The sequence below is a fragment of the Cebus imitator genome, unplaced genomic scaffold, assembly GCF_001604975.1.
Source record: "Cebus imitator isolate Cc_AM_T3 unplaced genomic scaffold, Cebus_imitator-1.0 Scaffold261, whole genome shotgun sequence".
NCBI lineage: Eukaryota > Metazoa > Chordata > Mammalia > Primates > Cebidae > Cebus > Cebus imitator.
Window position 1 is genome coordinate 1362033 of NW_016107576.1, and position 15582 is coordinate 1377614.

General features: G+C 41.6%; 1 protein-coding gene across 3 annotated transcripts in view; it reads right to left on the reverse strand.

Moving 5' to 3' along the window:
• The window catches only part of MCOLN2 (mucolipin TRP cation channel 2), a 70147-nt gene extending 68491 nt beyond the window's left edge, over window positions 1-1656 (reverse strand). For 2 of the 3 annotated variants that reach the window (XM_037728284.1, XM_017499834.2), the window contains exon 1: window positions 1319-1653. In XM_037728284.1, the coding sequence (XP_037584212.1) occupies window positions 1319-1419 (101 nt within the window). In that variant the 5' untranslated portion in view covers window positions 1420-1653. Of the gene's footprint in view, window positions 1-1318 lie in introns of all 3 variants that reach the window. The other variant, XM_017499835.2, reaches the window with a different exon arrangement.
• Between the last annotated feature and the right edge of the window lie 13926 nt (window positions 1657-15582).

The following is a 15582-nucleotide window of genomic DNA, read 5'->3' on the forward strand; positions in this document are numbered from 1 at the left end:
AAAAAAAAAAAAAAAAAAAAAAAAAAAAAAAGGAACTTAGATTGTAGGCCTTAGCTAAAGAAAACAGCCGAGCTTCAGGGGCTTTTTAACTTTTTATGGACAGAAGAGTTTTCTTTGGCCACTATTTTTACTTTGATAGCTATAGTCACAAAGCCATCTCTTTTTCCACCAGTTTTAAAATTGTCTTGTTCTAGGTTTCGCTTCACTGAGAGACCTAGCCAAAGAGATCAGCTTTTGAATATGATCATTCTTGACTTTCAGTTCTGTATTCTGTGCCCCTCTCCTCAAACTATGTCTCTCAGTTCTTCTCACTTGCTTCATTAAAATATTTATACCTATTACTCTATTTTTAAAAACAACACTTTTGATATGTTCCTCCCTCACAGAAAAAAAATGTGGCTGCCTCAAATACTTTACCAGGAATCACCCAGTTTTTATTAGAGGAGCTTAAATAAAATTGGTATTATGATGGCTTCTGTATGGAAAATGTGCCGTTTTTAGAGTACTGGCCACAGATACTGACCTAGGAAGGGCTTGCTAAAGGAGAAGGGTGTGCCTGTGGAAAGTTCACGGCAGAGGACGTTTGACTCCTCTTAAGGTATGAAGAGGAAGACTGGCTAGTCTCAAGAAACTTCTGACTCAATAGGAGAAAGCTGTCAAATTTCCCAAAACTCCGATTTTGGTTATCACATCACAGAGGTGGTGAGTAGCTGCTGAGTGTGAAACCCACATCCCATTTCTGGGGAGAACTATGTAGTTGGTTCCTTCAACATAAAATATCAGAATCTGCATCCTGACACCCATAAGAAACCTCTCCCACCTCTCTCCTACTAACCTTTTCTTTATTTTCAATTTACGACACACAGTTTTGTTTCCCACAAGTACTGTGCAGCCAGAGACACACACACACTCACACATACATATATATTTCAGATTTATATATATATATATATCTGTTTGGAGAGCAGGGAACGAGGGAGCCAAGGCCTGTTTGTACTCACAACCTCGCTTAACTGTGCTGGGGTGACTGGAGCTTTGACTACAGAGGAGGAGCCCGCTGGCAGCGCCAACCGGCTGAACTGTGCGCCTTTTCATAAAGGCCGAGGAACTGGGGTTAGCCACACTACAACCCTCCCACCTGAGGGAAAGGCCTGTTTGTTCCGGAAGGCACAGCCCAGCCTTATTTAACTAACTGGAAGCAGTTAATACAAGCATTCCCAAGGCAGCAAGCAAGCTCTAGTCTAGGACAGTAAAGCCATCGACTTCAGGAGGATTTCTCCAGAGTGGCATCCTGAAAGATGCAGCCCAGACTCCTCACCTGGCGGTTAACCTGAAAACACCTGATCCTCTCTCCGGAATCCTCGCCTGGGGAAAACGACAAGGCTGCCGGGCCACGCCTCCTCCTTCAAAACTTTCCATGGGTCTCGGGATTCGGAGCAGGAAAAAGCGTTCACAGCAGACTCATTCCGCCCTAGCCGGAACACGTCCGCTGAAGTTGGAGCCCTTCTAAGCGGGTCCCCCTTCTCTTACCCTTCCTACCGGCCGTGCAGTGCGTGCAGACCGCGGCCCGAGGGCAGGCGCGGCTCAGGAGGGCTGCAGCGGGCTGCGGCGGGCCCTGCTCGGGCGGCTGAAAGGCTGCTCTGTACGCTCCGGGCGGGATGCGGCGCGTGGCCAGGCGCTCCCGCCCCGCCCCCAAGGCGCCGCCCCGCCCCGCCGCGCCCCGCCGCCTCCCACCCAGAACTGCAGCTTTCCCACTTGGGGCCCTTGTTCGACCCGTCAGCTGACCAGCCTTCCCGAGCCCCGGGAGACTGGGGGCGGTGACGAGGAGGCGGGGTGGGGGCCGTAGGGAATGGAACCAAGGATCGCGCGCGAGCTGTAAGAGCCGAGGAAGTAAGCAGTCCCGAAAGGGGCCGCGATGGGGCCCCCAGCGAGGCGTGGGGCGTACCAAGGGGCGACCTGGGGCACTGAGCTGTGGTGCCGCCCAGGGACAGGTCCAAGGCGCAGTTCCACACCGGCAGGTCCAGCGCCTCCATGCCTTGAGACATGGCGCGGCCCGGGAGCGGCAGGATGACGCCGAGCACCAGCCCGCAGCCCCTGCGCTCTCCTACCAAGGGCCCAGCTAGGCGGTGCGGCCCGCTTTGGGTTGGAGTGTCTGCGGGAGAAGCGCCTTACAGAGGGATCCCGACGGTGGGCGCTAAGACCAAGCGGCCCACGCACCCTCCGCACCGGCCCCGGGCTGCGGCACCCGGCACTCGTGGCCCTCTGGGGGGATCCTGTCTTTTTTTGTTTGTTTTTGTGGGGCTTTTTGTTTGTTTGTTTGTTTTGTTTTTTTTAGACGGAGTCTCACTCTGTCTCCCAGGCTGGAGGGCAGAGCTGCGATCATGGATCAATGCAACCTTGAACTCCTGGACTCAAGCGATCCTCCTGCCTCGGCCTCCCAAAGTGCTAGGATTACAGGTGTAAGCCACTGCGCCTGGCCCTTTCTTTTCTTCATTCTTTCATGCATTCATTTCTTGTTTCTACATGCATTTATTTTTCTGTTTCTTTAGTCATTCTTGTTTTGATGCTTAGGGAAACACTGAGCGCCAAGCCGACTGCTGGGTGCTGTGGTAGCTGGGATGAGAAAGATATGGTCCTTTCCCTCCAGGACGTCACGTTAAACTGACAAGTTCATTTGGACAAGTTTATTCATTCTGGCTTTTCTTTAAAGTGCACGATCACGAAAGTCTGTGACAAGGGTCATATTTCTGAGATGCTGGAAAGTGCGGCGAGCGCTCGAGGAATAGGAAAAGCGAGGTCCCTGAGCTCGCATCGGAAGGCACTGGAGGGAGCCGGGAGCGAGCCGGGAGCGAGCGTCCGCATCTCCCGGCGGGCAAAGAGGGAGGGCGCCCGGCCCCACCGCTGGACTCGCAACCCCAGCGCCCTGCTGCGGCCGCCGCTGCTCTTCCCTCTTAGTGCACGAAAGGAAGACGCCTGTGAGAAACCGAACAGACAATCGGTCGTGAATCTTAAAGATGAGAGTCGGCGGTGCATGACCAAAAGGGGTGTTCGGCTACTAGTCCTGTCGGCTTGATAGTTCGGACGTGACCGACGGCCTCCTAGAGTTCGTACCCCTCCTCTTCACCAGGTAGCAGCAGCAAAGCCCGAAGTGCCAGGTTCTGTGAGTCAGCAAGCGTTTAAAAGATCTCTGGGTTTAGCTCAGGCAAAGAATATTCTGCCAGATAATTATCTTAATATGCGTGTCCAGGAAGAAGTAGTTGGACAGGCGATGTATATAAAAGCATACATGATTGACCCTCTTTTAAGTCACTTCCAAAGGATTATTAGGCAAAAATGCCTTTTTGAGCCGTTTTCATCAGACGTGCGCAATCATCCAGCTTGTGGATAGCCACTGCATTCCAGCCTGCACAACATAGTGATACTGGAGACCCCAACCTTTTGGCACCAAGGACTTGTTCCATGGAAGACCATTTTTCCACAGACAGGGGATTTGGGGAGGATGTTTTGGGGATGAAACTGTTCCACCTCAGATCAGTAGGCATTAGAGGGATTATAAAGGAGCACACATCCTGCAACCTAGATTCCTCCCATGCACAGTTCACAGTAAGGCTCCTGCTCCTATGATAATCTAACGGAACCGCTGCTCTCTTGCTCAGTGCTCACCTCCTGCAGTGCGGCTTGGTTCTTAGCAGGCCACAGACCTGTACCAGTCTGCAGCCTGGGGTTTGGGAACCCCTGCAGAGAGATAAATAGTTTCAAAAGGGAGGTCTGGGGATCTCAAACTTTAATGTGTACATGAGTCACCAGAGTTTTTATTGAAGCAGACTGATTCAGTAGGACCTGAGGTTTTGCATTTCTAGCAAGAAGCTGCTGCTGCTGCTGCTGCTGCTGCTGCTGGTCCCACTCTGTAAGTAGCACTGTTCTAACAAATATTTAATCTGAGTGTGTGCGGAAATTGAGGGTGGAGAAGAAGGGAAAAGAGTGAGAGTGGAAAATTACTGGAGTCAGATGGCTGAAGGATTTATTATAAATATAACACATACTAAAGTTTTCAGCCATCTAATTATTCTTACTTAGCAAATTTAGTTCACAGTAGGCATTAAGTTTTTAGCTTTCAAAAAGTCACTTGTTTATGGTAAAGATCGTGGCTCATTTTTCAGTGGGCAGTAATGGACATTGTTTTGTTCTGTGTTAATCCTTTCAAGCATCTGTGCTCTGTTCTGTATATCATAGCACAAAAAGCTTTGTACCCTGATTCAAATTTGATCCAAATAACACACGAATCTTTTGCTCAACAGTGTTTTATAATATGGCATTTTAAATTTACAGCCTAAAGATCTTGAATTTCTCTAGCAGTTTGTCTTCATGTGGAAGTTTCACTGACTTAGTGTTAAACGAGAATTTTTTTTAAGTAGCCTAGAAAATGTGAGATAGGCCGGGCATGGTGGCTCACACCTGTAATCCCAGTACTTTGGGAGGCCAAGGAGTGCCAGACTAGCCTGAGCAACATAGTGAAACCCTGTCTCTACCAAAAATACAAAAATTAGCTGGGCATGGTGGCCCACGCCTGTGGTTCTAGCTGCTTGGGAGGCTGAGGTGGAAGGATTGCCTGAACCTGGGAGGTTGAGGTCGCAGTGAGCCAAGATTGCACCACTACATTCCAGCCTGGGCAACAGAGACCCAGTCTCAAAAAAAAAAAATATATAAATATAAATAAATAAATAAACAACAACAACAAAGGAAAGAAAAGAAAATGTGAAACAGGCTAACAGTAAAAATGCAACAATTTTAACAATTTTCTAGGATGCACAGGCAAAACAATGTTTATTGTGAAGAATATGGGGAGAGAAAATAGAATAAAATAGGAGAAAAATGATGCCCTTTATTTACCTACTTTCACATCCTTTCCAAAATTTTTTGATGTGCAAGTAGTGTTCTGTATGTTGTGGATATTAATTCTTTGCCAGTTTTAAACATTGTAAGTATTTTCTTCCAGTTGTCATCTATCTCTTTTTCCACTGTGTTTTTCCTTGGATGAAAGTCCTTAATTTTGATATATGATGTCAATATTAAGTATATTAATCCTTATAGTTTGTGCTTTTATGATCTTCTTAAAGAAGCTGTTCTCTACCCTTAATTCACCATTCTTCTGCATTTTCTGTAATAGTTTTATCCTTCATATCAAATTCCATTGTACTTTAACTTTGCATATGGTGGGAGATATTAATGGACCTCAATTTTTCTACATCAAGTAAGCCAGTTTTCAGCAAGTTATCTTATAATTCAGGGTTGGCTTGTTTTTTTCTGCATAAAGTCAGATATAAATATGTAGGCTTTGTGTATTGTACGGTCTCCTTTACAACTATTTAACTCTGTAGTGTAAAGATAATTGTACATAATATATAAAGAAGAGAGTATCGGCCGGGCGCGGTGGCTCAAGCCTGTAATCCCAGCACTTTGGGAGGCCGAGGCGGGTGGATCACGAGGTCAAGAGATCGAGACCATCCTGGTCAACATGGTGAAACGCCGTCTCTACTAAAAATACAAAAAATTAGCTGGGCAAGGTGGCGCGTGCCTGTAATCCCAGCTACTCAGGAGGCTGAGGCAGGAGAATTGCCTGAACCCAGGAGGCGGAGGTTGCAGTGAGCCGAGATCGCGCCATTGCACTACAGCCTGGGTAACAAGAGTGAAACTCTGTCTCAAAAAAAAAAAATAAATAAGAGAGTGTCTGTGTTCCGTGTATTATGAAATATTTATTCTTACTTTAATTTTTTAAAAATAGACTATTTTTAGAGCAGTTTTAGGTTTATTGCAAAATTGAGCAGAAAGTACAAAGTTCCTATATGTTCCCTGCTCCCACATATGCATAGCCTCTCCCACTCTGTTAACATCCTATGCCAGAGTAGTACATTTGTTATAATTGATGAATATACATTGACAAATCATCACCCAAAGTCCCTACTTTAGGGTTCACTCTTATGTGCAGGCTGTAAGTTTTGACAAACGTATAATGACATGATCTACCACAATAGTATCATACAGAATAGTTTGACTGCCTGCTGTGGACTAAATGTTTGCCCCTACTTTACCAATCACCCCATCCTCACAAAAATTTATATGTTGCAACCTAAATCCCCAATGTGATGATATTTGGAGATGGGGCATTTGGGAGGTAATTAGGTCTTGAGAGTCAAGCTATCATGAATGCAATTAGTACCCTAGTGCCCATATAAGAAAAGATAGGAGACAGGTGATTTCTCTCTCTCTCCACCATGTGAGAATATAATGAGAAAATAGCTGTCTGCAAACTAGGAAGTGCACCCTCACCAGATACCAGTTGTGCTAGCACCTTGATCTTGGATTCCCTGACCTCTAGAACTATGAGAAATCAATTTCTGTTGCCTAAGCTAACCGGTCTGTAGTATTCTGTAATAGCAGCCCAAACTGATGAAAATACTACTGTAATAATCCTCTGTGCTGCATCTATACATCCCTCCCCACAACCCTTGTCGACCACTCAGTTTTTTACTGTTATAAGTTTTTCCTTTTCAGATTGTCATATAATTGGAATCATACAGTATGTAGCCTTTTCAGATTGGCTTTTTTCTCTTTTTTTGAGATGGAGTCTCGATCTGTTGCCAGGCTGGAGTGTTGGCATGATCTCGGCTCACTGTAACCTCCACTTCCCAGGTTCAAGCGATTCTCCTGCCTCAGCCTCCCAAGTAGCTGGGAGTACAGGTATGTGCCACCACACCCAGCTACTTTTTGTATTTTTAGTAGAGACGGGGTTTCACCATGTTGGACAGGATAATCTTGATCTCTTAACCTTGTGATCCACCCACTTCAGCTTCCCAAAGTGCTGGGATTACAGGTGTGAGCCACCACACCAGTCCTGGCTTTTTTCATTTAGTAATATGCATTTAAGCTTCCTCTTTGTCTTCACATGACTTGATAGCTCAATTCTTTTTAGCACTGAACAATGTTCCATTGAATAGATATATCACAATGTATTTATTCATTCATCTACTAAAGGACATTTTTGGTTTTTTTCCAAGTTTTAATTTATACATAAAGCAATTATAAGTAAAGCTGTTATCAATATCTGTATGCAGGTTTTTGTGTAGATAGGTTTTCAATTCCTTTTTTTTAAATACCAAGGAGTACAATTCCTGCATTGTATGGGAAGAGCATAGCTTTGTAAAAAACTACTGATCTTCCAAAGTGGCTGTATCATTTTACATTTGTACCAGCAATGAATGAGAGTTCCTCTTGCTCCACATACTTGCCAGTATTTTGAATTATCAGTATTACCGGTTTTGGCCATTCTAATAGGTGTGTAGTGGTATCTTGTTGTTTTTATTTGCAATTCTCTAATGACATATGGTGCTGAGTGTGTTTTCGTATACTTATTTTTCATCTGTATGTCTTCTTTACTGTGGCATCTCATCAGGTCTTTTTCTGATTTTTTAATGGGGTTGTCTATTTTCTTATTGTTGAGTTTTAAGAGTTCTTTAGGCTGGGCACAGTGGCTCATGCCAGTAATCTCAACACTGGGAGGCAGAGGTGGGAGGATCACTTGAGGCCAGTAGTTCAACAGTAGCCTGGGCAACAAAGACAGATCCTCTTTCCATGAAAGCAATTTTTTTTTTAATTAGCTGGGTTTGGTGGTATGTACCTGTGGTCCTAGCTACTCAGTAGGTTGAGGTGGGAGGATTGCTTGAACCCAGGAGTTCAAGGCTGCAGTCCAGCCTGGGCAATAGAGCAAAACCTCATCTCAAAAACAAAAATATATGAGTTCTTTATATATTTTGAATAACAATACTTTTTCAGATATGTCTTTTGCAAGCATTTTTCTCCCAGTCTGCAGCTTGTCTTCTCTTTCTCTTGATGATATCTTTTACAGAGCAGAAGTTTTTAGTTATAATAAAGACCAGTGTATCAATTATTTATTTCATGGATTGTGCTTTCAGTGATGTATTTAAAAAGTCTCCAGGAAAAAAAAATGGCAGATAGGAGGCATGACTAACTTAGAGCTCCCACTGAGATGAGCAGAACAGTATGTGGAGACATTATGAGCTTTTGCTTGAAGAACTACCACAGGAACATACCAAGAACACTGAAAAAATTCACAGACCCTTTGAAAATGTGACCTGTGGCTACAAACTCTAAGACAGCTGAAAAATGGTGAGTGTGAAGGGGGAAAGTCTACCACCCAACACACATCCTCACTGAGGAACCTGAAAATTCAGATCACAGGAGAGGGATTTCACCTTACCTAGAGCTGAAATGAATTTAGAGAACTGAGCAAAATGTAAAAGTAGATGCAGCAGTGGAAAGAGCCCTGTAGGTACTCCCAGTCACCAGAGAAGCCATTTCTGACTTTTTATCTCACTGGGGTCCTTCGAGAGGGCTGCCAATGGAATTGGGGAAGGACCACACAGAGAAGGAAATTTACAGATGAGCTTTGTAATAATTTTGACCAACTGTGAATTTTCCTGTGCAGAATTCAGGGGAGGGAGATGAATGGAAAGTGCAGATAGGGAACAGAAGCAGTGGCACGCTGGGAGGGGTGGGGCCTAAAAGCCCGGCTTGCAGCCTGGGGGGAATCTTGGCCCTGATCACTGGCTGCCAGGATAAAAACTTGGTGTTGTCGGGAGTGGGGAGGCACAAAGGGAGTGAGACTGGGCTTGCTGGCTGCAGAAGGGTTGAGTGAGGCCTGTCACTGCACACTTTCCCCCATTTCCCTGGTGACCTACATGATGCATCAGAGGCAGCCATAATCCCCCTGGGAACATAACTCCATTGTCCTGAGAACCACATCTCCATCCCCCACAGCTGCTGCAGCAAGCCCCACCCAAGAAGTCTAAGCTGGGACATCCCTAACCCTCCTCCTACCTGATGGTCTTTATCTACCTGCCCTGATAACCAAAGACAAAAGACTTAATCTCTTGGGGGCTCTATGGCCCCACACATCACCTGAGAAAACAAAATACTTAGGCAGGCGATCTTAGGGCAAGCGTGTATCCCCATTATACTACCACAGCTGATGCGCTCTTGAAAGCATCACCTCCTGGCTGGAGCCCAACCAACTCAGGCCATTACAGCAACTTATAAAAGAACAACCCTGCTACAAGAAAGGAGAAAACAACAGCTAATTCCACTTCCTGTAACATCCTGGCAAACCAGAGATTTGAGTCTGTCCATGTGACAGTTTTACTGCTAGCACAACCAGCATTTGAGAAAACCAGTGCATGAAACAAAACTACAACCAAGGACCCTCAAAGAGTCCACTTCACTCCTATGCTACGTCCACTGGAACAGGTGCTGGCATCCATGGCTGAGAGACTTGAAGACAGATCACATCACAGGACTCTTTGGAGACCCTCCCCAGTACCAGCCCAAGCTCCATTAGGTGGCTAGACCCACAACAGCAATAACAATCACTATCCAGCTCTCAGGAAGCCCCATCCCTAGAGGAAGGGGGAGAGCACCACATCAAGGTATCACCCCATAGGACAAAATAATCTGAACAGCAGCCCTTGAGCCCCAAATCTTTCTTCTGACATAGTCTAACCAAATGAGAAGGAATCAGAAAAACAATTCCGGTAATGCGACAAAGCAAGTTCTTCAGTACTCTCAAAAGATCACACTAGCTCACCAGCAATGGATCCAAACCATGAAGAAATCTCTGAATTGCCAGAGAAAGAATTCAGAAGGTCAGTTTTTAACCTATTCAAGGAGGCACCGGAAAAAGTGAAAACCAACTTAAAGAAATTTTAAAAATCATACAGGATATGGACAAAAAAAAATCTCCAGAGAAATAACACAAATAAAAAACAATCACAACTTCTGGAAATGAAAGACAGACTTAGAGAAATGCAAGATACACTGGTAAGTTTCAACAATAGAATTGAACACCTAGAAGAAAGAACTTCAGAGCTCAAAGACATTGCTTTCAAATTAACCCAATTAACCCAAGACAAAGAAAAAATGATTAAAAAATGAACAGAGCTTCCAAGAATTTTGGGATTATGTTAAACAACCAAACCTAAGAATAATTGGCCTTCCTGAGAAAGAAGAGAAATCTAAAAGTTTGGAAAACTTATTGGAGGCAACAATTAACGAAATTTTCCTGGACTTGCTAGAGATCTAGATATCCAGATGCTCAAAGGACACCAGGAAATTTATCACAAGAAGATCATCAACTAGGCACATAGTCATCAGGTTATTCAAAGTCAGGATGAAAGAAAGAATCTTCAATTCTTCTTAGGTTTGGTTGTTTAACATAATCCACGTAATTGGAAGTAAATCACTCCTCAGCAAATGTAAAAGAACAGAAATCATAACAAACAATCTCTCAGACCACAGTGCGATCAAATTAGAACTCAGAATTAAGAAACTAACTCAGAACTGCACAACTTTATGGAAACCGAACAACTGGCTCCTGAATGTCGACTGGATAATGAAATAAAGGCAGAAATAAAGATGTTCTGTGAAACCAATGAGAGCGAAGACACAACATACCAGAATCTCTGGGACACATTTAAAGCAGTGGCTAAAGGGAAATTTGTAGCAATAAATGCCCAACAGAGAAGTGAGGAAAGATCTAAAATCGACACCCTATAGTCAAAATTGAAAGAGCTAGAGGAGCAAGATCAAAAAAACTCAAAAGCTAGCAGAAGACAGGAAATAACTAAGATCAGAGCAGAAATGAAGGAAATAGAGACACAAAAGACACTTCAAAAAATTAATAAATCCAGGAGCTGGTTTTTTGAAAAGATCAACAAAATAGATTAATAAAAACGAAAAGGGAGAAGAATCAAATAGATGCAATAAAAAACAATAAAGGGGATATCACCACTGACTCCACAGAAATACAAATTACAATCAGAGATTACTACAAACAACTCTATGCATATAAACCAGTAAACCTGGAAGAAATGGATAAATTCCTGGATGCTTGCACCCTCCCAAGCCTAAACCAAGAAGAAGTTGGAACCTTGAACAGACCAATAACAAGGGCTGAAGTTGAGGTAGCAATTAATAGCCCACCAACCAAAAAAAGTCCAGGTCCAGACGGGCTGACAGCTGAATTCTACCAGACATGCAAAGAGGAGCTGGTACCTTTCCTTCTGAAACTATTCCAAACAATACAAAAGGAGGGAATCCTTCCCAAATCATTTTATGAGACCAACATCATCCTGATACCAAAACCTGGCAGAGACTCAACAAAAAAAAGAAATCTTCAGGCCAATAACCATGATGAACATAGATGCAAAAATCTTCAATAAAATACTGGCAAACCAACTGCAACAGCACATCAAAAAGCTTATCCATCACGATCAAGTAGGCTTCATCCCAGGCTGGTTCAACATATGCAAATCTATAAACGTAATCCACCACATAAACAGAATCAAAGACAAAAACCACATGATTATCTCAATAGATGCAGAGAAGGCCTTCAACAAAATTCAACAGCCCTTTATGCTAAAGACTCTCACTAAACTAGGTATCGAAGGAATGTATCTCAAAACAATAAAAGCTATTTATGACAAACCCACAGCCAATATCATACTGAATGGGCAAAAACTGGACTCATTCCCTTTGAAATCTGGCACTAGACAAGGATGCCCTCTCTCACCACTCCTATTCAATATAGTATTGGAAGTTCTAGCCAGAGCAATTAGGCAAGAATAAAAAATAAAGGGTATTCAATTAGGAAAAAAGGAATTCAAATTGTCTCTATTTGCAGATGACATGATTGTATATTTAGAAGACCCTATTGTCTCAGCCCAAAATCTCCTTAAACTGATAAGCAACTTCAGCAAAGTCTCAGGATACAAAATCAATTTGCAGAAATCACAAGCATTTCTATGCACCAATAACAGACTGAGAGCCAAATCATGAGCGAACTCCCATTCACAGTTGCTACAAAGAGAATAAAATATCTAGGAATACAACTAATAAAGAATGTAAAAGACCTCTTTAAGGAGAACACAAACCACTGCTCAAGGAAATAAGAGAGGACACAAACAAATGGAGAATCATTCCAAGCTCATGGTTAGGAAGAATCAATATTGTGAAAATGACCATACTGCCCAAAGTAATTTATAGATTCAATTCATGGTTTTGTTAATTCCTTTTGTAGTTGATTTCCAATTTTATTCCAATGTGGTCTGAGAGAGTACTTGATATAATTTCAGTTTTCTTAAATTTATTGAGACTTGTTTAGTTGTCTATCATATGATCTTGAGGAATGTTCCATGTGCTGATGAAAACGTATAGTCTGCAATTGTTGCATAGTTTGTGAAGATTTTCTCCCACTCTGTGGGTTGTCTGTTTACTCTGCTGATTGTTTCTTTCACTGTGCAGAACCATAAAATTTCTAGAAGATAACATTGGAAAAATGCTTCTAGACATTGGCTTAGGCAAAGACTTCCTGACCAAGAACCCAAAAACAAATGCAACAAAAACAAAGATAAATAGATGGGACTTAATCAAACTAAGAAGCTTTTGCACTCTCAGGCTGGAGTGCAGTAGCATGATCTCAGCTCACTGCAACCTCTGCCTCCCGGATTCAAGTTATTCTTCCACCTCAGCCTCCCAAGTAGTTGGGATTACAGGCACATGCCACCACGCCCGGCTAATGTTTTTTGTATTTTTAGTAGGGACTGGGTTTTGCCATTTTGACCAGGCTGGTCTTGAACTCCTGACCTCAACTGATCCACTCACCTCAGCCTCCCAGAGTGCTGGGTTACAGGCGTGAGCCACTGCGCTCAGTCCAAATTCCTTAAAGAACTAAAAGTAGATCTGCCATTTGACTCAGCAATCCCATTATCCATTACTGGGTAGGAAAAGAAGTCATTATACAAAAAAGGATGAAAAGAAGTCATTATACAAAAATGACCAGAGGATAAGAAGTCATTATACAAAAAAGGCACTTGCACATGCATGTTTATAGCAGAACAATTCGCAATTGCAAAAATATGGAATCAACTCAAATGTCCATCAATCAAGGATTGGATAAATTGCCCATCAATCGAGTGGATTAGAAAAAAGTGATATCCGCTGGGCTAATTTTTTGTATTTTTAGTAGAGATGGGGTTTCACTGTATTAGCCAGGATGGTCTGCATCTCCTGACCTTGTGATTCGCCCACCTCGGCCTCCCAAAGTGCTGGGATTACAGGTATGAGCCACCGTGCCTGGCCAATTACTGTAGTTTTATAGTAAGTCTTCACATTAGGCAGTTCCTTTTTTTAAATTTTTTAAAAATTTTGTTTTTTTCCTTCAATATTGTCTATTCTGGGTCTTTGGACTCTCCATATAAACTCTAAAATCAATTGTTTGATATCCACAAAAGAACTCCCTTGGATCTTAATTGGGGTTGTGTTGATCTATAGATCAAGCTGGGAAGAACTGACATCTTGACAATATTGAGCCTGCTTTTTCAAAAGGCTCAATATTGTCAAGATGTCAGTTCTTCCCAACTTGAAATATCCCTCCACTTATTTAGTTCTTTGATTTCTTTCATCAGAGTTTTACAGTTTTTTTTTTTTCATATAGAACTTCTACATGTTAGATTTATAGCCAAGTATTTCATTTTTGGGGATACTTCTATAAATGGTATTGTGTTTTTAATTTCAAATTCTTATTGTTCATTGCTGATAGACAAGAAAGTGATTGATTTTGTATATTAACCTTGTATCCTACAATCTTGTTATAATTACTTATTAGTTCGGTTTTTAATTCTTTCAGATTTCCTACATAGACAATCATGTCATCTCAAAGAGTTTTATTTCTTCTGTCCCAATCTGAATATCTTTCATTTCCTTGTCATATTTTATTGCATTAGCTAGAACTTCTAGTGTGATGTTGAAAAGGAGTGTTAAGAGTGGACATGTTGAAAAGGAGTGTTAAGAGGGGCCATCCTTGCCTTGTCCTTGATCTTTGCATGAAAACGTCTTACGTTTCTCACCATTAAGTACGATGTTAACTCTAGTTTTTTTGTTTTTGTTTTGTAGATGTTCTTCAAGTTGAAGATGTTCCCCCTCCACCTTTTTTTTTTTTTTTTGGTTTGCTGAAGGCTTTTTCATGAATGGATGTTGGATTTTTAAAAAGTGCTTTTTGTGTATTTATTGATATAACCCCGTGATATATTTTCTTCAGCCTGTTGATGTGATGGAGTACATTAATTGAGCTTTGAATGTTGAATCAGCCTTGCTGCCTAGAATAAATCCCAGTTGCTTGTAATACACAATTTTTCTCAAACGTTGTTGAATTTGATTTACTAATTTTTTGTTGAGAATTTTTGTTCATAAGAGATGTTGGCCTTTAGTTTTCTTTTTTTAGAATCTCTCTCTGGTTTTGATACTAAGTTAATGCTGGTCTCACAGAATGAGTTAGGATGCATTCCAATTCTGTCTTCTGGAAAAAAATATACAGAATTGGTATAATTTTGTTCCTTAAATGTCTAGTAGACTTCACCAGTGAAAACATCTGAGCCTAGTGCTTTCTGTTTTGGAAGGTTATTCATTATTGATTCCATTTATTTACTAGATTATTATGTTTGTTTCTTCTTGTGTGAGTTTTGGCAACTGGCAATTGTGTCTTTAAAGGCATTGGTCCCTATCACCCAGGTTTTCAAATTTGCAGGCATAGATTCGTTCCTATTATATTATTATCCATTTAATGCCCATGAGATAGGTAGTGATGCTCCCTTTCTAGTATTAGTAATTTGTGTCTTCCCTCTTTTTTCTTAGCTTGTCTATAAGCTTACTGATTTTATCTATCTTTTGAAAGAAGCAGCTTTTGGTTTTGTTGATTTTGTCCACTAATTTCCTGTTTTCAGTTTCATTAATTTCTGCTATATTTTTTTTTCTGCTTCCTTTGGTTTTAACTTGCTCTTCTTTGTTTTCTAAGGTAGAAGCTTAGAAGATTGATTTTTAGATCTTTCTTTTCTAATTATTGCATTCAATGCTATAAATTTTCCCCTAGGCATTGCTTTTACTGTTTCCCACAATTCTTGATAATTTTTATTTTAGTTTTTATTTCAAAATAATTTTTAATTTCTTAAGATTTCTTTCTCTCTTTGAGACAAGGTCTCCGTTGCCCAGGCTTGAATGCAGGGCACAATCGTGGTTTACTGCAGCCTTGAATTCCTGGGCTCAAGTGATCCTCCTGCCTCAGCCTCCAGATATTTCTTCTTTGACCCATGTGTTATGTATATTCTATCAGACTTTCTATATAGATTATAATATCTGCAACTAATGAGTTTTGCCTTTTTTGTTCTAATCCATACACCTATTTTTATGTATTAATTTGAAAATAGTGTGGTGGGATAAAAAAGATTAAAACTCAATGCATATTAGATAACTTAAAATTTTATTAAGTGAAAAGACAAAATGGGATCTGGATTGTTTAAAAAATGTAGCATCAGCAAAATCAATGTCTGAAAAAGAACGATTTTTACAGACACAAACACTAAAATATCCAAGTTGATATCTATAAACCCATTTTCTTGGGGTTTCTCTCTTGACTAGTGTAGTTTCTCTCAAGTGACAGAAGGCCATTCTGAATTCTGA